Source organism: Micromesistius poutassou, assembly GCF_964030765.1.
Source record: "Micromesistius poutassou genome assembly, chromosome: 17".
Lineage (NCBI taxonomy): Eukaryota > Metazoa > Chordata > Actinopteri > Gadiformes > Gadidae > Micromesistius > Micromesistius poutassou.
The window spans coordinates 7,458,583-7,479,411 of NC_140287.1; the positions used below are offsets into that span (position 1 = coordinate 7,458,583).

The following is a 20,829-nucleotide window of genomic DNA, read 5'->3' on the forward strand; positions in this document are numbered from 1 at the left end:
AGCCAATTCCATATTCATAAACCAATTAGCCTATCTGCAATTGGTTTTATAGTAAAGCATAGTAGTATAGAAAGTTTCACACAACATTGGGAAAGTTGCAATATTATGTTTTTATTGAGAAGTACACATCATTGGTAAATTTGCTATATATTTTTTTGATAACACTACACACCCCTGATAACATGATGGGATGAGGAATTCCCTTTAATTCAATTAAATCAAATCAAGTCAATCATAAAACTTTCAACCAAAGAAGTAGAGCAATGTCTATTCTCTTTATAGAAAAAAAGTCTGTCCTTGGCCACAACTTTAAGGGCCTTTAGTCAAAAGAACAGGCTGTTATTTGCATAAATGCTTTTGGTACAGTTTGGCATAATTATTACAGTGCAATGAAAAGTATTCGTTTTTTTTTTATTCTTTGTTCTTCCATTATCCTTTGTCCGAAGCTTTCTGATTGGCAGTCTAGATCCAGTGTAGAAGCTTGTATGTGCTCTGAAAAACACAAATATGACAGACATAACGTGATCAGAAGCATATCTCATACACACAAGAGTGAAATGACACTATTTTACATCAACTGGTGGATAGCACTGATGTATGCTGTAAATCAACACGCTCATACCATAGCAACAGAGCGCTGTGTCTTTAGGAGGAGGCAGCAGGCGCAGTGGAAGTGAGCCCACCGACTTTCTGTGTGGCGTCTTTCTTGGCCTGATGCGCCTGGAGGACTGCGACAGCCTCGTCCACCTGGAACAACACAGACACCAGGATTCACTCACACAGTAACTCATGACACATGCATTGGCAGATTGAATGCAAGAGGTGGATCATACTAAATCAAAAATATACAAGGAATACTTTATTTATTAACATGGTTAGAACCATCAATTGTCTATTTTTCTAGGGATACCTCACCAAGATTACAAACAACAAACAACAACAAAAACAGGACATTAAAGATTTCAGCTTCCATACACGTTGTTCCGATGGTCTATCATAGCACGAATAAAGAACAATGTAATGAAGAGCGCGGGTGACTTACCTTAGAGCGCAGAGACTCGTGGGACTCCAGCATGTGCAGCAGCTCTGAGTTGTCGATCTCCAGCAGCATACCGGTGATCTTCCCTGCCAGGCTGGCATGCATGGACTGGATGAGAGGGAAGAGACGCTCCCCTGGAGAGAACAACAGGAAAAAAGGAAAAAAATAATTTCATTAAATTAAAGAATAAACTGTATACATGGAGATGGTTTTCAATTGTTATTTGTCTCCCCTAATAAAACCCATGCAGTTTGGTGCAACAACTTTTCAACACCCATTGCTATTGCTGTCCTTGTGGTCTAAAAGTAGCGTTGATCGTTTTGCACGATGTGGTAATAATATAGTAATGGTTACCCAGCATCTGCTTCTGCTCCTGGGGAGGAGCGGCCGCCAGCATGGAGGATGTCAGGGGTTCCTGTCCCTGCACATGCACCGCTGGCTGAGCCTGGCGGACACAACAGGGCAACATGAGACTCACATAATACTCAAATAAACACAAATCAACACACCAAGGCTACAGAAACAGCCATGACGTGGGCTGTGGCGTGGGCTGTGATGCGTCTGCAAGCGCTACCTGCTGTAAGGCGATGGGCTGCACCACCTGGGGGTTGGGGTTCCGCACCCCGGAGGCGTACTTGTAGGGCGGCATGGCCCGAGGAGCAGCGACCCCCATGGAGGGACGAGGACCCATGGGCTGGCCACCACCTGGAGGTACGGATAGGAGGTTAGCCTTAGGATCGACCATTGATAAGAGACTGGAGTATTATATCAGCTTGATGATCTGCTATTTATAAGAGACTGGAGTATTATATCAGCTTGGTGATCTGCTATTGATAAGAGACTGGAGCATCACATTCATTATGGATCATTATGGAAACAGTTCATGTGGATGTGTCTTGTGTGAGCCTACCTCGCGGGGCATTAGAATTGGGGGACATGTGTCTCATGTTGGCACGGGGCCCCGGCTGCCGCAGGGAGCCAGGCATTCCCTGGAAGCCCCCTGTAGGAGGAGCAGAGGAGAAGGACTTCAAGGGCGTTCCATCGGCTGATAGGCTAGCTAGATGTACGGCTAGCTAGATGTACGACCGCTAGCTGGCCACGTCCTTACCTTGACCCCGTCCACCTTGTTGTTGCCAACGGGGGTTGGGTCTTATCTGGGCCATCTGATTGGGTGCATAGTAAGTGGTCCTATTCTGCGCCTGCTGCACACACAAAGCAATTCCAGTCACGCTTTGAATAGCACTCCTTAGTGTTTTGCATTTCAAAACATAAAAAGAATCTCAAAGTTTGTTTTCAAGTGTTATCCCTTATCTTCTTAGGCATTTTGCTTTTGGTCTAACATATCCCAGCGCTTATCTATATACTGCACATACCCCAACCTGGGGCACGGCGGGCATGAAGTAGCCACTGGCAGGCTGGAACTGGTTGATGATGGCGTTGGCGGGCAGGGCCCTCATGCCGGCGATGCGCTGCATGTACTGGTTGGTGAGGTGGGCCTTGCGCTCCTCTTTGCGCTGGGCCAGGGCCACGTAGAGGGGCTTGGAGCCCACGATGCGCCCGTTCATCTCCGTCACGGCCTTGGTGGCCTCCTCCGGGGAGGAGAAGCAGACAAAGCCGAATCCCTTGGAGCGGCCCTCCTCCAGCATGACCTGAAACACCGGGACACACGTCAAACAGGGTGCTACATGTAAAGAGTGTGCTTCTCTGAACACTGTTGCTGGTCAACGTCTGTGTTTACCTGAACACAACATTATCTTGGGTGTCGTCTTACCTTCGCACTGGTGATGGATCCAAATGGAGAGAACTCCTTGCGCAGTTTCTCGTCATCAATGGTGTCATCAAGGTTCTTGATGTACAGGTTAACACCCTGGAAGAAGAAGTAGAACAAGCAAGAAAAGGCGTCTTAAATTCATTCAAAACTCATTTTTTATGTAATATTGTTTTCATATATCGTGCCAGCTAACTTAACATTTAACCCAAATAGAGCCGTCAATGAACAGCACCACTCTCGGCTGACCTGGTAGCGACTGATGCGTTCCTGTTTTAGCATCTCAAACCGCCTCTTTAGTTCGGCCTGGCGTTCCATCTTCTTCTGAGCGCGACCCACAAACACAGTCTTGCCCTGGACTTCTGTGCCATTCATTTCTTCCACAGCCTTTTAACACACACACCCATAACCACACACACACACACACACACACACACACACACACACACACACACACACACACACACACACACACACACACACACACACACACACACACACACCCATAACATTTAGATCTACAAGATGTGATGAAATTATAGCATAATTAAGTAAGACTTGCCATCACAGACATTACACATACCCTGTTGGCGTCCTCATGTTTCTCATAACTAACAAATCCAAAGCCTCTGGATTTGCCGGAGGGGTCAGTCATTACCTTCACACTGAGCGTTCTACCTGCAAGTCACACAAGAGGCTGCTTTATAGCCAACACTCACGACTATACGGAGAATTCTGAAAGGAATTTGGTTTGATGCAAATATTTATTTTATTTGGAAAGGGCATCTTTCCAATTAAAAGCAAGAGAAAGTCAATCTTTTTAAGGATTTGAGATTACCGTATTGGTCGAAGAGCACCTTCAGCTGGTCATCAGTCATATCATCACTAAAGTTCTTGATGTAGACATTGGTGAATTCCTTGGCTTTGGCCCCCAGTTCAGCCTCCCGCTCCTTGCGAGACTTGAAACGACCTACGAATCTGAGAGACAGAGAGCAAGAGGGAGCGAGAGAGAGAGAGAGAGAGAGAGAGAGAGAGAGAGAGAGAGAGAGAGAGAGAGAGAGAGAGAGAGAGAGAGAGAGAGAGCAGAAACTTTTGTAAAATGGTCCCAAACGAGAAGGAAAAACCAAGGGCCAATGGTTTGTTTTTCCAGTCTAATATACTGCTGTTCTCCAAGCCTCCCGGTAGGATTCTCACCACACTGAGATAGAGGGAGACCTGACCACACAAGAGGAGCACGGAGGAGAGATTAAACCTCATGACCAAACGAATACAAACAAGACAACACAAAAGACAATAAACAATACACATTTTGACGGCCACACCGCAACATGGGACTTTGCACATCTGGGATTATCAATAAAAAACCACATCACTCACGGTTAATATCACTGGAGCAGGCAAACAATTAGACCGGTCACACAAAACCAACACAGACAACACATTTAAAACATCCATGGTAATCCGTTTCCCTGAGACTGTGGCGGCAGGGTTTGTATGGAGAGAGGTGGAGGGAGAGAGTCTTGCAGGTCAGAGCCAAGCTGTGGAGGACTAAAATGATATGTATATACCTGGCTAGGACCACCTTGCCCAATCCGCCTTCCAGTATTGCATTCCTGCACACGATCCGTCACTAAAACACACAAGCATCATTACACACATACACACTCAACGACGGTTTCACTCCGAGACAGGTTGGCAAGCAGGGAACACGTTTGGCGCAGGGTGAGTACACTCTTTTGTTTGATGCGTTAGTGAGGAGAGGACTCTTCACACTGTAAGAAATATGCTTGTTAGTGATGTTATTCTCGCAAAAGGAGACAAGCAACAATGCGATGCAACATGATGCAAAAAGACAAGGCTTGTTAAAGCGCTTATAAACTCAACAGAGAACGAACAAGCTACATAGAAACGGAGACAGTGAAACCAGACATTGCCAGTGGCCTCCTCATTTGCATAACAAATATTGCCATACTCAAATCATGTCCTGAAATTGTAATCTCTTCTTCTACCTCTGAATACAGAGGGGCTCATTTGTTCTTTCAGTTGCCAGGTTTAAAGTTAACACAATTCCCTTCAGGATCCAGAGTGAAACTACAGCCAGCAGCAAAGAAAGACTGTACAACCTTCCTAAACAGTCACCAACTCAAGAGGGACGACCTCCCCACCCCCCCTGCTTTGAGACGCTGAGACACTCACACCTTGCGGTCATTGAGCAGCATGCCGTTCATCTTCTCAATGGCCCGGTCGGCAGCATCTTGGGTCTCAAAGTGCACAAAGGCGTATCCCTTGGAGCCGTTCTCGTCACACACCACCTGGAAGACAGAGGACATGTAGACGATTAAGGCCACCTTCCTCATGCACTACCTGGAAATGAAAGCAATTCCTTAAAAGCCCCCTCCCCTTTGGTTATTTCCCTCTTTCATAAGCAGATTTTTGGTTAAAAAATAAGCATTATCAAAGGTGACTGCCCCGCTCACTGTAAAAATAAAATATCCTTATCTACGCCTTCCATTTTGAATCCTATAAGTATATCAAAAAGTGTATATTAAAGCTATCCAATAACTTCAGAGACACTACGGCTACCATGTGTTCAAAATTATCATAGCGTTGAATTCAAATGAATTAAAGAGCAGTTTAAAATGAAATCTTTTTCAGAAGCAAGCACACTCGGGAGAGGTCACCGAGGCCTAAATACTTAGTGAACAGAAACATTTAAACACAATTATACTGAATTGGCACAGTTAAAGCACCTCCAGTTCCTACCTTGCAGGAGAGGATGTTGCCGAAGGCGGAGAAGGTGTCGTAGAGGGCCTTGTTGTCGATCGACTTGTCCAGGTTCTTGATGAACACGTTGCCCACGCCGGACTTCCTGAGGGAGGGGTCTCTCTGCGACCACATGATTCTGATGGGCTTCCCCTTCACCACGTCAAAGTTCATGGTGTCCAAGGCTCTCTCCGCTGGAGGTGGTGGTGGTGGTGGTGGGGGAGGGGGGGCAGGGAAGGGGTCAAAGAGGTCAACATAAGGGTGATGAGGGGGAGCATGTGCACATAGCAGGGTGGCGGCTTCAACAACAACAGCTCACTTTGAGGTGTTGTTGTATGAACTTGTTTGTTCATCCTAACCTTTGTCACCACAGTTTACAGAATGGGACACAGGGACAGGGTGAGCAATAATGTGTGTAAGTAAATTCCCTCGACACAAATCCACCCCAAAAAAAAGAAAAGAAAGAATGCACCACTGTGTGTCACTTCATGCAATAATTACTGTTCTACCATTTTGCCCCAAGCAGAACGTTGTGAGTGCATTCGACGACAGTTGCAGCTCAGTCTTTGTGAAGACACCATTATAAAGCCACGTGTGACATCGTAAAGACCATGTGGTCCTCAGAGTCATGAGGGACAGTTGGCATGAAGGTGGCAGCTGGTGTGGCCTAGCCGGGAGCACATGGGCCTCTCACTCACACCACACAGAAACCACATGCTTCTGCCAGGACATGTCAAGAAGACTTTTGACCAGTTATGACCAAAGATAAAGTGTTTGAATGTAATATTTATTTATAATATAGATGTTTGTGTTTGTTGTAATCATACCGATTTTTGGACTCCATTGTGTATTTTTTTTAGGAATGATTACCATTGTTAATTCTGTTGACATTGTTAACAAAATTGTCCTTTTTTATCGTTCTCTTTCTAAATCCTAACACTTCTTTATTTCTCTATAGCCATGTCCCAGGTTAGCTTTCCATCAGAGCCCACATTCCTGGTAGCCTCCCTTTGTAGAGTCCGTCCACACACACACACACACACACACACACACACACACACACACACACACACACACACACACACACACACACACACACACACACACACACACACACACACACACACACACACACACACACACACAGCTTTTCAGCAGAAATGTCTGGTAAACAAAACAGAGGTGCTGTGCGTCTGCTGGCCTCAGCGCTTTTCCCTGCGATTGTACTTCACAACATGTATAGCCAGAGGAGGCGTGTGGTGTCAAACGTGTGGGACCAGTTCGAGAAGGTTCCCTGCCTGGTCCTTGATTTTCTACATGTCATATAGCACAGGAAGAAAGATCAATGTCACAGAATACATCACAGTCAATAAAAAATATATTCAGTGCTAACTGTAGACTACAGCACAAGAGTTAATCATTCTGTGCCTACAGTTTGCCATGTGGTCTCTTTCATCATCTTCTGGGGTTTGGAGACTAAAGAGCCATGAAGCCATTATGGCCAGGCAAATGTAAGGGGGCCTAAACAAGTGCTAAATTTAGAGTGGGGCCCTGGGAGCTATTTGGCCTGGCGTGTTACTTGAAACATTCTCTGCCATGGACAGGGAGAAAACACATTCAACCAGGATAGTAAAGGTTTTCACATACCATTGTCACATATTCAGTTACCATCAATATTCCAATCAAAATGATGTCACTTATACCTTATAAGCCTGAACTATATTCCTTTAATGGCCTTAACATTCTACAGTGTTAGAATACTAAGAAATACTCAACTCTCCTGCTTAGCAAAAAGCCCAGTGTGTGAGCAGGGAGGCCTCGTGACAGGTGTTCCCGATGTGTACATAGGATAAAGTGTCTTTCCTTGTCCAAATAGCAGTCTCGTTCCTTTGCAGACAATCTACTCACAAAATCAAACTCCAGTTATCAATGCTTTGCCATTATTCCAAGGTGACATGACTTTGAGAAGAAAATGATGCCTTTCCAAGTTATTCTGTAGGCTAATGACAATACAACTGAATCCTCAACAATTGAAAGGGGTCAATATAGTATGTACCAATAGGCCTGCCTTTGTTTACATATGAAACCAAACATAAGCGAGATGTATTTAAGTACAAAGGGAGGCAGTTATTTGATAGTCTAGGCCCACTGGTGGCAGATGTCAGCCTTGTCTCATTGTAACGTTATTCAGTGTTATTGTTCGCCTCCGGTAGTCTTTTCAGTGCGTACAGAAACAGGAGCATCAGGGATTAATTTCAGTATTGAAATGTCCCTTAGTGGTCCTTTAAATAGGAGCAGAAATGGGTCATTTTTGTCTAGTGTGCGAATATCGAGCATGCCTACTCCCCTCGCTGTAGTATGAATTATGTGGAGCGTAGCTCATATAAGACGCACTGATTTAGGTTTAATAGAATATTTGCCAAACTAACGCAACTGAGAATATGCTGCTATCCTGCAATAACTGGATCATTGCAATTATATGGGTCAAACAAAGGCCTACTGTATAACATATATCAACACAACGTATGGCAAGAGCTTATCTAATGACATCGCCGTGCGTCATTTTTCCGGTACATGTAGCCTATGCTGTTTTGAGTATGGAATATAAACGGCATGCATTAGTTTGTGATTCGTCTGAAACCAAGCAGGTCGGCCATGCCATGGCACGCATGGGGGCATTACTTACTGTAGCAGTTAATGCATCTGATTTGCCAAATGTTATGAGTTATTAAGCAAATATGCAATGAAAACGTTGGTTCCCCGATGCATTAATACATAACTTACCGTCAGCAGGTTGGGAGAAGTTCACATAGGCATAACCCAGGGAACGTCTGGTGATCATATCCCGGCATACCCGAATCGAGAGCACCGGTCCAGCTGGGCTGAATTTCTCGTACAGCATAGCCTCCGTGATATCGGGGTGCAGATCGCCAACATAGAGAGAAGCCATTGGATAACTCCCGGTTGTCGCAGTGTTCATAACTTGAAGTTCCCCAAGAATATGAACTCGATTTCTCCCACGAAGACCAGATGATATATTCCGTGTCCAATGTTAAAAGTACCTCGGGTTCGCTAAAGGGTGAAGAAGTTTCCTTGGCCGGACGTAACTATACTAAATTGAAGGAATGACACCCCAATAAGATACGAGTTTCTGCCGGTTGATGCCAACTTCGGGTTAAGCCCGAGGACTCTTGTATTTTTTTTTTTCTTTAAGTAAATATTTTTCGATTTTTTTTAAAGCAGTTTTTGTATTTAATTATGTCTGTAGTTTTTATAAAGATTTTCTTGATTTTTTTTAATTTTTATATTTTTTAAGTTTTTTTTTCAAGAACTGTGAGTTGACACCCACGCTCGTTTGTGGCCGGGGAAAGAGACTGCGGGACGAAAACATGTGCACTTTATAGTGGCGAGTGGTGGTACAGAGGAAGGGTCAAACTTGGGCTAGGGGAGGGGGGGGGGGGGGGGGGAAGAGGGGAGCGGGCAGTGTAAAAGGGAGCGCGCACACTGTCGTCGCAACCACACAGCCATGTTCCCTACAGCGACATCTGGGTGAGACCGCTACATGCGACTGTGGGCGTTTGAATAACAAATGGAAGTACAACTAGACTCAATAAATAAATATATACACAAAATGATCAAGACCACGAACATGGCGAGTCAGGCTGTTTATTTTAATATAGGCCTATGTACATTGGACAGCTGCAGCTTCTGTACATTTACTCCGCTCTGATGTTCCTGAAGAGAGAAAATATATTAGTCCAAATTGTGTTGAATTAATTAACAAAAATAATATAAGAATATATATAAATCATACGTCAACAACTCCAAGAAGGTGTAGAGCGCCCTCTGGCCCGTCTTCTGGCTCCCATGGACAAGCTCATCTTTCCCCAAACTTCGCATCTTGGACTTATCCTTCTCCTTGATCACGTCCTCCTCATAGCTCAGCGTCTGAGACCCGTCCACGCTTTTTGTAAACTGCACTCTTGAGCGGATTACAGGAGAAGAGCCGCTCGCGTTGGCATCCATCTGATCCCGGCGCAGGTTGGAGCGCTCCTCAGGCCGCTTCTCCTCACTCAGGTTGTTCACATTTGCCAAGCCCTTGAAATCCCCCTTGGCCTTGGGTCTCCAGCCCCACCTTTTCCTCTTGGATTCCTCCAGGAGGGAGGTCTTCTCCGAGGCTTCAGTAATCGGATAGCCGTCCACCATTGCTGGCGTTCCCATATCAGCAACAATTGCATATTTTCCATTGCTCTTGTCGGAGCCTGGAAGCAACAGAAGGTCCTCGCCCGTAGCTGGAGGGTCGATTTGGATCTCATTTAGTCCAGAGTCTGGGGCCTCTGATGCATTTGGCAGGGAAGGGGTCACCTCCGGCTCAGGTAATGGCTGGGCAGTTCTCAGCCTCCCTGGTAGCCACATGGTTAGCCTGGCCACTGGGCCCTGGCTCCGGATCACCATACCCTGAGCCACGCCTAGGGGAGCATCCAAGGGGATTCCTGGGATCTCATTCACTTCAGACTGCACGCCGCTGTCCTGCACACTGGGGGCTGAGGAGGCCTGGTATTCAGGCACCACAGCGAAAGCAGCGTCAGACTGCATGGCCTCAGCACCTGAACTCTGGAACGAGTTACCAAGATGGGCTAGCGATTTCAGAGGTGCCTCTGCCATTTCCTTCCCCACAAAGTAGAATGGGCCAGTACTGACTATAGCCTGTGTAGCTGAAATGACAAGACTCAACTAATCAACTCAACTAATCTGCCGCTAGCATTTTAAGATCGATAGCCTTTTTACACTTTACCATTAAGTGCATTTTAAATTCGGTGCTCTACAATCGACAAGCACTCACCCATGTTCAAATGTGTAAGTGTTTGACACTGTGAGCTACAGCAGCGGCATACTTCCAGGTCTCCACTCAGCTCCTCCCATCTGGAGAACATCAAGTCAGCCATTAGCAAGATAACAATTCCACAAACACACCCAAAGTGTTCACATCCTTTACGCACCTTGACTCCATCTTGTTGTAGTTGCATGACTTGGATCCCGGGGTGATGCCGAAAGCAGACATCAGCACACTACAGTGCATGTACACCTTGTGAACAAAACAAGGACAAATCACCTTAAGCACACCAAGCAATGGGGCAGCCCAAGCACAGCACCCGGCCAAAGTACCTACCTCTGAAGGCAGAGTAGAAGTGTGCAGGACCAGATTAATGGCACCCTCGCTTGTAGGAGCAGTGTATTCCACCAGTACACCAGACGAGTCCGAAGAAACTGAAGCACACCTGAAAAAATATACAAGGTATTTTCTTAGGCCGCATGTGTAGGCCAAATGTGTTGGTACTAGGGGTCATAGTATGGAGTGTCGGGTCTCACATGGGGCTTTTGCATAAACCACCCCCTAGGTGAGCCAGGTGGCGCTCTACCAACAGCTTACCCTTTATTTAGCACAACCGCTTGCCGAGGTTGGAAGTGGGGGTCGGGGGATGGAGACACAAAGCAGGCCTCGAGGAAAGGCTGCTGGTGGAGACCTGCTTTGGCAGTCACCTGGAAATGTATATTTTGACCCCTTTCATAGAAGTTGGAATGGGCAGTCTGGGTCCAGAACGCTATTTAGGAAGAAGATGGTGTTAGCAGAATATGTTATTTGTATCCACAATGAAAAACCTAAATTAAAAAAATAAGTGAGCAATACCCACAATTCATTGGTTGTATAACAAAGCTCCACTCTTTGGGTAATTCCAGTGGGAATGGAAAGCTAGGACTAGGAGGCCTGAAAAACATTTGATTCAGAACATTGTGTAAAAAGCCCAATCAGCTCCAATTATATTCATACTTCATATCTGCTCACTGGTAGCAGATAGGTGGGTAGGTGTTGTCTGATTGATGCCTACAAGTATAATATATCAACTTAATACTTGCATGTGTGGGGTGCAGGAAATAGGCAGGGTGACGGGAGTAAGCCACCAGTTCAAGACTGATTTTTTCGGATCAACATGAATAAAGTTAGAGAAAATCTCCAAACCACTCTGGACCTACAAGACAAAGTCTGCATCAAAAAAATTGCCTACTTATGCAGTGAAAACATTGTTGAAACAGGACTACAACTCACCACACGAGTAGTGCCACACATTGTGTGGTCGTAAGTTAAGACAAATTGGTTTTCCAGAACTCCATTCACATTGCACCCATTGCCAAGTTGCACCTCATCTTCATTGAGTTTGACACCACCGTATGCCTTATCGACCAGCAACGTTAGCTGTGATTGATTACACAACACCTGGACATTGGGAAGACTCATAAAGGGAGGCAGTTCTGTGAGCATGTGGAAATCAGGTCTGCTAGATTGCCAGGAGCTGAACATTGTGTCGTACGGGACTTGAAAATCCATGTCAGGTCGAAAACGGAATACATCTTCAAAAATCTCCTGAGACAATTCTGCAATCTGGCTCTCTAATGTCGAGTGGAAAGGTAGAAGAGTCCCCGCGCCAAAACACAACAAGAATACACCTAGCATCAACATCATGCACACTAGGCTACCTCCTTCAGCTCTCTGTGAAAGACAAACAAGTCTGCATTTAACAACGCACCGACGGTGAGCACGCACAGGTGTGTGTAATCATCAAATTAAATTATGCTAGTTGGTCATCCTTTTTTTTTGTGAATGAAACCCTACTTAGGTAGGTACTCGTTGACCTTCACCCTTTTAGAGCGTAACATGCAGCTCAGAACAACATAGGTGCGGTGGGCGGAGCTGCGGCCGAGACTCCGCCCCTTGCTGTGTAGACTACCAACACAGGTGAGGAGGCAAGAAGAGGAAGAAGCTTTTTGGATTAAAAGGGAAGGAAATGACGCGGCTAATATAAATAATTGTAGGAAAACCGGGAATAAATCATGGTATACTTTGGTAAGTATATCTAAACTGATTATCGTTATAATTATAGGCCTATGCATGAAACAGAGCGCAAACCAAACTACCGACAACCTTTTAGGCACCAAACTACCGACAACCTTTTAGGCGTGGTCATCAGTGCAGTAACGTAAACTGGTCCGCGCATTCAAAATAAATTCTTTGCCATGTATTTTTATCAGTGTCCAAGGTCACATTCATATTTAAGAGCAATGATATGCCGAGTATCAACATATCAAATAGGCTAACAAGTGAAAGAGGTTAATGGGACGCATAGGTGAAATTGTGGATCAACAGATAGGTCTCTCCCCGGACCCCCCGCACCAGTTGGTGAATGTTTGACACCCTGCCCTTTAGGCTTTGTTCCCTTTTAAAAACGATACATTTGTGGCTCGGGTCACAAATTCACTATCATTTGCATTGGCCTACTCTCTTCGCAGTATCCTACTATAATGTGATCCGGATACGACAAAATGTATTTGTTTATGACCAATAGGGGCTTGGCGTAAAGTGGCAGTTGTCCCAAAACCTGATTATCTTCTTTTTCGTGTTTCCAGTGTGACTAGACGCAACACAATACACACACTACTTTATTATCCGTTTTATACAAAACATATGGTTTTAACAAAATATATGGTAACACTTTACAATAAAGGTACATTCATTAACATTAGTTTAAGCAGTCATAAGCATTAACTAACAGTTAATAAACAGTAAACGAAGGTGTCTATTAATCATTTATCAATGGTGTTCATGTTTACTAATGGTGTTCATGTTAACAAAGTTATTCATTTAAACATTACTAAATAAGTTCTCCCCCAACCCCTATGTTAATGCAACATGATAATTCTTATTACTGCATAAACCAAAGTTAATTAATGGTTAACCAATCTACCTTTAGTGTCTCCCTGCAGATGTTTGTGAGAATTGACATGAGGTGTTAAGATTGTGATGACGACGATGATCCCCCCAACAGGAGTATGCTGCACCAGCCTCAAGGACAGCAAGGCCCTGATGAAGATGGGCCTTGGGCTGGTGCTGGTGGGTCACATCAACTTCCTGCTGAGTGCGCTGGTGCACGGCGCTGTGCTCAGGCACATCGGCGTTCACGCACTGGCTCGAACCATGGTGTACGCCATCGCCAATGTGATCGCTATTGTGGCTGGCCTTCTGGTGAGTTAGTAGGACACTAGTCTCACAAAGCGGACTCTAGAACACTTGTGACCGAACACTGACCCCTACAGGCCTGCATGAGGACAGTGCTGGTAGCAATGTTCATAACAAATTGTTAAAGGGGTGATATTATGCAACCTGTGAGTGTGATTAGCCATTACAAGCCCTTTAAAATCTGCATTTTCCTGTGCCTTAGTGCTAATCGCACTCACACCTGGTGGCATAATATTACCACTTTAAGACATCTTCAACAGAGGAAAACTCAAACAGTACTAGAACAAGAATTATTTAATATTGATAGCAGGCCTCCATTTTATTTGCAAGCATGCAGGTCTAGAAGTCTAGAAACAGTAGGATTACTCTCTTGTTCTTCGTGTTTATGCACCAATATTTATACATACTATTACCATGCTTTTGCCAACCATACCCTTGCCAGCTAACATAGCATTTGGTTATCCTCGCTTTTCTGCAGGGAATCATTTGTGGAATACTTACCATTGTCTTGTCCAAAAACAAGAGAAAAGCGTCTCTGGTAAGCAACCATCCTACACCCAACACTTGTTCAAACTTAATAATACACAAATAAAACACAAATTACTTATAAACACATATTCTACTTTTTTCTCATTTGGAGATTCATATTACCATAATGTTTGTAAAGATGGGAGTGGGACAATCGTGGTAGTATCAGTGTGTCTTGTGGGGGGTAGTTGACAATGACTTTCATTAAAGCCATTTTCTTCCTGTAGAAATGGTCCCTGTTGGTCACAAGCTTCATATCAGGCCTCTTAGGAAGTGCCTCTGCACTGGGTGTCACGGTCTCCACTGTGAAGGCCATAATGCACAATGGGCGGGGCCTGTTGACCCACTGCAAGTTTCCTGATGCTGAAGGCTATTCCAGCATCACCTACGAATGCCCCTTTGACCCCACCCGGATCTATGTGAGTCAGACATAAAGACTGCCTACATGTCCCGGGACCAGCAGCCAAGACAGCAATGTTAAGTGTTATCCTGATGACGACTTATCGTTTGTCACCCGTTATCTCTACCAGGGAACCACGATAGTCCTCTGGGTGCCCCTCATCGTGATGTCTGTGGTGCAGGTGGTGTTTTCCTTCCGCTGCTTTGCTCTCTGCACCTCCTCCTTATATCTCTGCCCGTGCCACAAGAGGCCTCGCAACGCTAAAAGGGTAAGCCACAATACACTTGGTGCATCGTTCACTATACTCCTATGGAGACCAGCAGTATGACAGTAGTGGTCAAGGACAGGAGCAGTGTGGAGCTGCAGAGCTGAAGCAGCTCAGGTTGGCATCATTTACTGTTGGATGACCTGCAGCAACCATGACAGTCAGACGTTTTTCTAAAATGTCTGCATAGGATACAGATATATGATCAATCTGCTGCCTTTTCAGCCGAAGATTAAGGCTTTGTCTAAGGTTTTACTTACTTTTTGTACACTGGGTACATTAGTGCTCATCTGGAGATTTTGGAAGACACAGTGGTTTAGAATGACTTTAGAACCTGAATTGGAACACACCCACATGACTGTCCTTAACAGGCTCTGCTTTTTCGTGCGTGTCGGTAAAACGTGTGATAAGCTGGTTGTCTTACCATTTCAGGTTCGCATTCAGAGACAGTATGGAACCGCACCATCGGTGGTTTCGGCCCCGGAACCAGACATAGAGCTGGAGCCTCCGGAGCAACATGAACTGTTGGACCGTCCCACCTCAGCAGGGCGGAGCGATTGGCTCTGAGCCTGCCAGGTCACCTTCCAGAGAGAACTTAAAACCTGCTGCGGTGAAACACTGGAGCTGAAGCAAGCTCCCACCCAACTGCACAGGGAGACGACAAGTGTAGTGCAACCACAGAAATAAGTTTCCAATAGTCAGGACTTGGTGGGACCAAATTGTTTTATTCACATGAGAAAATATCAATTTATCTTGAAAGTATAAGTACTTTGTAAACAATGTTGTAAATGCTGGCTGTTCTTATTTTGTAATTGTAGGAAATACTGTCAACTGCCCCATGTGCACAATGTGCTTTTGGACTCAAGATGGTAATTCACGTGAACATTTATTTACTATTTTTTTATTAAAACGTGTGGTCAATACAGACTGGAGTGTGTCCCAGAACGCTACAAACTTCACGAGCAGGCTTGTGGAACAATGTTCAAAGAACAAACCAATATACAGCACTCTTACCTCCCCTTTTACAAGGAATATAATACAGCACATTGGACATTCAAGTCCCAAGATAACCTAGGGGACTCTATGGAATCTGACAGGGATCAGAGTTCTACAGGCTCAATACACAGAAAGGTTCCAGCTAAGGTGTCAGTGACTATATTAGGACCATTTCATATGTATACAACCTATTCAACTTAATATTGTAAAAGGTCCTTTATGAGGACTGAATTCCTTTAACGCTAGGGGTATATTATGTCAAGTTTGTCAAATTCCCCTAAACAGTGAGATACACCATCTTGTGAAAACATTTCAAGGCACGGGACAAAAATGGGACTAAAATACATAAACTGAAGTAGCCACAATTTTGATGATTTAAATTAATTGAATTCAAAAGGACGCGTATAAAAAGGATACATGTACTAAACCATTTTTACACTCTACTCAACCTCTAAGGATTAAAGCAAGGTTTTATCGCAGATAATGAAAAAAAGTGTACAAAAAAAACGAAATACATAAAAAAAAAATTAAAAAAATCACCTTTCATATTGAAGAGCATGAGTCAATAGTTAACCTAAAAAAAACTAAACCTTACAAGGACCCAAGGAGCATACCTTTTAAAAAAGTATAGTCCTTCATCCATTAATTTCCAGTTTGGCACTGAAAATACATATGGTTAGGAGGGGGCAAATAAAACCCAACCACTATTTCCAAATTCCTTCTGTACACTTAACCCCGGTCCCCCGGGAGTCGACCATCTCAGGGCGTCTTGGACTCCTCTTTCGGCCTGTAGAAGAAGGAAGAGTATGGAAAAGGTTAGCGCTCCCACTGGCCACTCCCTCCACCGGACGGGCAACGTGAGTGCTCGTGTGCGCTCGCTCACTTTGACGTGTCCATTTTCTCCTCTTCGGGCTGCTTCTCTTCTTCCTTCACTTCTGTAATGGACACATTCATATAATTTAATTTTAAAATAAACTCAATGTCTACTGGGACTGGGTCGTCATGAGCCGACAGATGTCGGATAATATACATAGTAAACCTTATCGTCGTCAACTAAAATAAATAAAAAAATAAAAAAATCGAAAACGTAAAGAACCGCACCTTTCTTCTCCTTCTCCTCGCCCTCCTTCTCGCCCTCCGTCTTTGTGCGCTTGGCCTTCTTGAAGCTGGCTGCGTTCCGCCGGCCTCCCTCGCCTTCGTCTTCCGAGTCTGAGAACTCCTCCTCGCACGCTATCCGCTTGTCATGGGCCCGAACTACGAAAAGAGAAACGATCGGAAGAGCTCGGTCAAGGGGCTACAGGTGAACAGACGAGAAGCAGAACCGACGAGATGCTGTGTGGCGTTTGATGGGTAGGTGAGGTGGCGGAGGGGGAGGGGGGGGGGGTCGTACTGGAGATGCGCTTGTTGGGGTCGTCCTCCTCCTCGTCACCGCTGTCCTCCTGCACGGCGTCCTCCGGGATGGCCTGCATCTGCACACCGGGCGCGTGGGGCAGCATGCGCAGGTTCTCAAACAGACGCTGCCTGTGGGACAAAGAACACTGTTTGCACTCTAAACACAGACCTTTTGGTAGCAGGGATTCATACAATCTGACAGTCTGCAGCTGTGTACACCTGACAGAGCCTCAACCTACCAATATACACGGTTTCAATACGAACAATGCAACCATGCTTTGAAATACCCTATGAGGACGGTCACAGCAGACACTCCCACTACAGCAGATGACTCACTTGATCTTCTCCAGGTAGTCGTTGGTGTTCTGGTTGGTCATGTTGGACGGGCTGATGTGCAGCTTGAAGTCTGGCCCGAAGTACTCAAAGTAGTCGTTGTACGGCAGCTCTGCGGGGCCAAGCACATCGTCGCTTTAGGGAACCGTCAGTGATGCACCATAGCCAGGGTGTAGGAGGTGATGTAGGAGCAGGGAGGGGAAAAAGCAGGCGCTTCAGACTGACCGTTGGGGATGGGGCTGTCCAGGGCCACGGCCGTCTCGTAGGTCCAGCAGCGGGCCACGTTACGGATGGTGTAGCCTCCTCCGCCCAGCATCAACAGGGGCAGATTGAAGCTCTTCATGTACTCCACACACTTGGCATGGCCTGAGATCATAACAGATACAATACAAATATTATATATAAAATAAAAAATAAAAAAAAAATAAAAAAAAATAATAATAATAATAATAATAATAATAATAATAATAATAATAATAATATATATATATATATATATATATATATAAAAAAAATATTATTATTGCTGAATACGGTTGACACTACGAGGGTCCATTGTCAGTCATTGACTATTTTTGCCATGCATTAACAATAATATTCTTCATCAACTATGGGCAATTACCGGACCCATCCCCAGTAGAAGTGAGGTGAAGGTACCTTTGATGGTGAGGTTAAAGCAACCAAGCCGATCTCCAGACAAGGAATCTGCTCCACACTGGAGCACCACAGCAGAGGGTTGGTACATCTCCATCACCTTGGCCATGATCTACACCAGCATCACAAAGTCAGTTAAATATTGCAGAAAAGACAACACCCATAATGAAGACACATACAAAAAATAAACACTGAGTTTTGGTACCCGACCCTTAGACCTGCTTTACTCACCGGCTTAAAGATGGCTTCATACGATTCGTCGTCAATCCCGTCCCGCAGTGGGTAATTCACTGCATAGTATTTTCCCTTCCCTGCACCAATGTCCTGAATTTGAAAGAAACATTTTACATATTAAACAAATATAACAAGATGACAGACACACATTCACTACGCTGACCAGAGGGGAATTCGGAATGTGTTGGTGAACCTTACCCTCAGGTCTCCAGTGCCAGGGAAGTACTCCCCGTACTTGTGGAAGGACACAGTCATGACGCGGTCCGTGGTGTAGAAGGCCTCCTCCACGCCGTCTCCGTGGTGGATATCGATGTCAATGTAGAGAACCCTCTGGTGGTATCTGGGGAACAGACGCCAACATTTACCCACTAATTCACTGACACCATGCCCATAGAGGCTACCTGTTGCCGACTTAATTCTCACTCTCCCTTCTGTAGATATTAGAAATTTGACCGCATAAGATTGTAGCTGAGTGCTGATTTGGTTTCTATTATATGGAAGAACAATTAATGCTAATTGGTTGGTTAATTAAAGAACCATTGAAGTAACTGGCTTCCCTCCATATGGAAAATTGGAATGTTAAATATTATCTCCATGCTGCACCCTCTTCACTTAATTTCATAACAAGCATGGCTCTAGCACTACTCACTTCAGTAACTCGAGGATAGCCAGGACGATGTCGTTGACGTAGCAGAAACCCGAGGCTTCGGACTTCTTGGCGTGATGCAAGCCTCCAGCCCAGTTAATGGCTATGTCGGTCTGCTGCTTGTTCAGCTTCACAGCACCCGCTGGAATGGTTAGATAATTAGCACATTGCTTATGGTTGCACTCAACAAGAAAAAACAACAGCCTATAGGCATGGATTTTTGTGATACACAGCGGAGGCGCATACATAGGAACACTTACCAACAGAGCCTCCCGTGGACAGCTGGCAAAACTCAAATAGGCCGTCAAACACTGGACAGTCCTCTCCCACATTAACTGTGAACCAACAGTAAAGCATAGTACTTGGAACAATAACAAAGGCTGGACTAGGTTTTTATTTGGAAATTACATTATTTAAGTGAAGTTATGAAAAGAAATAGGCGTGTTAAACTCACATCTCTGCATCTGTTTGCTGTACTCAGACATGTTGTCTGGCCGGATGGAGCGTAAAAACTTAATGTAGTCATCGCTGTGATACTTGGTCATCTCTTCACCATTGGCTTTGTGAGGACGCTGAAAAACACACACACACACACACACACACACACACACACACACACACACACACACACACACACACACACACACACACACACACACACACACACACACACACACACACACACAATTAGCTTCAAAATGCCCATCAACTGCTTTCAGAATGTCTCCTCACTCATACAGGGGAATGGTTTACATAACCTACATATATCTCCATCTTTCTGTAGAGGCCATAGTTCAGCAACAGGTTGTGGGTCATGCGGATGCGGTGGGGCTTCATGGGGTGTCCCTGGCCATAATAGTAATTCCCGACATCACCTGGAATGGGGAAAATACGGGACATATTATATGCAATCACCAAAAGACAAAATAATTTGGACAAAATCCAAATAAACAGCCAAATAGTTAATGCACTCATCATGCAGCATGAAGAGTTTCCGTCAAAGAATTCCACAACCATGATCCCAACTACGGCAGATTACGCATGTGATTAAGCATCGCAAAACTAAGCGGAGGGGCTGATATCACAGAAATAGGGTCGTTAATCAGGTCAATATAACGTCGGCGAACCCGAATATTTGAATATGCATTAATTGAAGTCTGCGGCTACGTAACCAGCTAGTTATAAGACCGAGAGGGTAGTGACCATTGCAATTAAAGGTGATGATCAAGTAACATCCTTTGTTAGCTCGTTTGCTAGTTACTACTTAAATGAAGAACTCAATTAGGCCACGCTAATTGACGATTAACCAGCCAAGCGGAATGCTCAAGCGGGAAATGAAGTAAGCGTATACAGGGCATTACGTGAACAAAAAAAAGGATAATGTTTTCAATGTGCAACATTGTGTTTAGTCTTGCGGATGTCTGGCTGGAGATTGCTTTCGAGTCAGGCTAGCTGTTAGCTGGTAGGCTATGGCTACTAGCAGTACACACAATTCACAGGATATTATTTCATCGGCACGCCAGATGCCATTGATAAGAGCGTGCAGCGGCTAAATTCGCAACAAAATAAACACTCACCGTCATAATAGTAGCAAACTTTTTTCTTGGAGCTTGAACTCAGCGCCATTTTAGTCTTTTTGATGGCTTTGCAAACCGTGTTGGCAAAAAAAAAGCCTTGTAAAAGCGCTAGAGATGATAGTTTGTTGCACGTCGTTAGAGCCAATCAGAGGTCGAGCCAGAC

General features: G+C 44.8%; 4 protein-coding genes across 6 annotated transcripts; 1 reads left to right on the plus strand and 3 right to left on the minus strand.

Moving 5' to 3' along the window:
- Positions 1-91: 91 nt before the first annotated feature.
- pabpc4 (poly(A) binding protein, cytoplasmic 4 (inducible form)) lies at positions 92-8,929 on the minus strand. 3 transcript variants are annotated; one of them, XM_084481985.1, is made up of 15 exons: positions 8,355-8,929; positions 5,571-5,764; positions 5,004-5,119; positions 3,646-3,785; positions 3,391-3,485; positions 3,057-3,194; positions 2,811-2,906; positions 2,419-2,688; positions 2,148-2,241; positions 1,950-2,039; positions 1,614-1,744; positions 1,394-1,484; positions 1,043-1,173; positions 623-747; positions 92-492 (listed from the first exon to the last, which is right to left on the minus strand). In XM_084481985.1, exons 1-14 carry the CDS (start codon positions 8,548-8,550, stop codon positions 646-648), a joined length of 1,884 nt encoding a protein of 627 aa, XP_084338111.1. In that variant the 5' UTR covers positions 8,551-8,929; the 3' UTR covers positions 92-492; positions 623-645. The 3 variants fall into 3 exon arrangements, with proteins under 3 accessions (XP_084338111.1, XP_084338110.1, XP_084338109.1); XM_084481984.1 differs by having other exon boundaries at positions 2,148-2,238; positions 2,413-2,688; XM_084481983.1 differs by having other exon boundaries at positions 2,413-2,688.
- Positions 8,930-9,128: 199 nt separating this feature from the next.
- Positions 9,129-12,090, minus strand: zpcx (zona pellucida protein C; the record flags this gene model as incomplete). Its single annotated transcript, XM_084481706.1, has 9 exons — positions 9,129-9,138; positions 9,385-10,285; positions 10,414-10,493; positions 10,571-10,656; positions 10,741-10,849; positions 11,002-11,173; positions 11,264-11,333; positions 11,483-11,599; positions 11,677-12,090. The coding sequence occupies 9 exons, from the start codon at positions 12,088-12,090 to the stop codon at positions 9,129-9,131; spliced, it is 1,959 nt and encodes a 652-aa protein (XP_084337832.1).
- Positions 12,091-12,387: 297 nt separating this feature from the next.
- tmem54a (transmembrane protein 54a) lies at positions 12,388-15,401 on the plus strand (the record flags this gene model as incomplete). Its single annotated transcript, XM_084482003.1, has 6 exons — positions 12,388-12,471; positions 13,451-13,647; positions 14,120-14,179; positions 14,397-14,588; positions 14,700-14,837; positions 15,267-15,401. The coding sequence occupies exons 1-6, from the start codon at positions 12,459-12,461 to the stop codon at positions 15,399-15,401; spliced, it is 735 nt and encodes a 244-aa protein (XP_084338129.1). The 5' UTR covers positions 12,388-12,458.
- A 152-nt stretch (positions 15,402-15,553) lies between these two features.
- On the minus strand, positions 15,554-20,779 carry LOC311362137 (putative histone deacetylase 1-B). The gene is made up of 14 exons (XM_084481951.1): positions 20,667-20,779; positions 19,852-19,964; positions 19,544-19,661; positions 19,350-19,424; positions 19,093-19,231; positions 18,642-18,783; positions 18,441-18,533; positions 18,213-18,321; positions 17,781-17,921; positions 17,559-17,667; positions 17,221-17,351; positions 16,932-17,084; positions 16,714-16,765; positions 15,554-16,617 (listed from the first exon to the last, which is right to left on the minus strand). Exons 1-14 carry the CDS (start codon positions 20,713-20,715, stop codon positions 16,590-16,592), a joined length of 1,452 nt encoding a protein of 483 aa, XP_084338077.1. The 5' UTR covers positions 20,716-20,779; the 3' UTR covers positions 15,554-16,589.
- Between the last annotated feature and the right edge of the window lie 50 nt (positions 20,780-20,829).

Coding starts and splice junctions, on each gene's coding strand:
- pabpc4 (XM_084481983.1), bottom strand. CDS start 8,550: ATGAACACTGCGACAACCGGGAGTTATCCAATGGCTTCTCTCTATGTT. Junction 2,242..2,412: donor CCGCCGTGCCCCAGGTTGGG/GTATGTGCAGTA, acceptor TTGTGTGTGCAG/CAGGCGCAGAATAGGACCAC. Junction 748..1,042: donor ACGAGTCTCTGCGCTCTAAG/GTAAGTCACCCG, acceptor GTGTTGTTCCAG/GTGGACGAGGCTGTCGCAGT.
- LOC311362137 (XM_084481951.1), bottom strand. CDS start 20,715: ATGGCGCTGAGTTCAAGCTCCAAGAAAAAAGTTTGCTACTATTATGAC. Junction 19,425..19,543: donor CAGCAAACAGATGCAGAGAT/GTGAGTTTAACA, acceptor GTTGGTTCACAG/TTAATGTGGGAGAGGACTGT. Junction 17,922..18,212: donor CTTTAACCTCACCATCAAAG/GTACCTTCACCT, acceptor TTATGATCTCAG/GCCATGCCAAGTGTGTGGAG.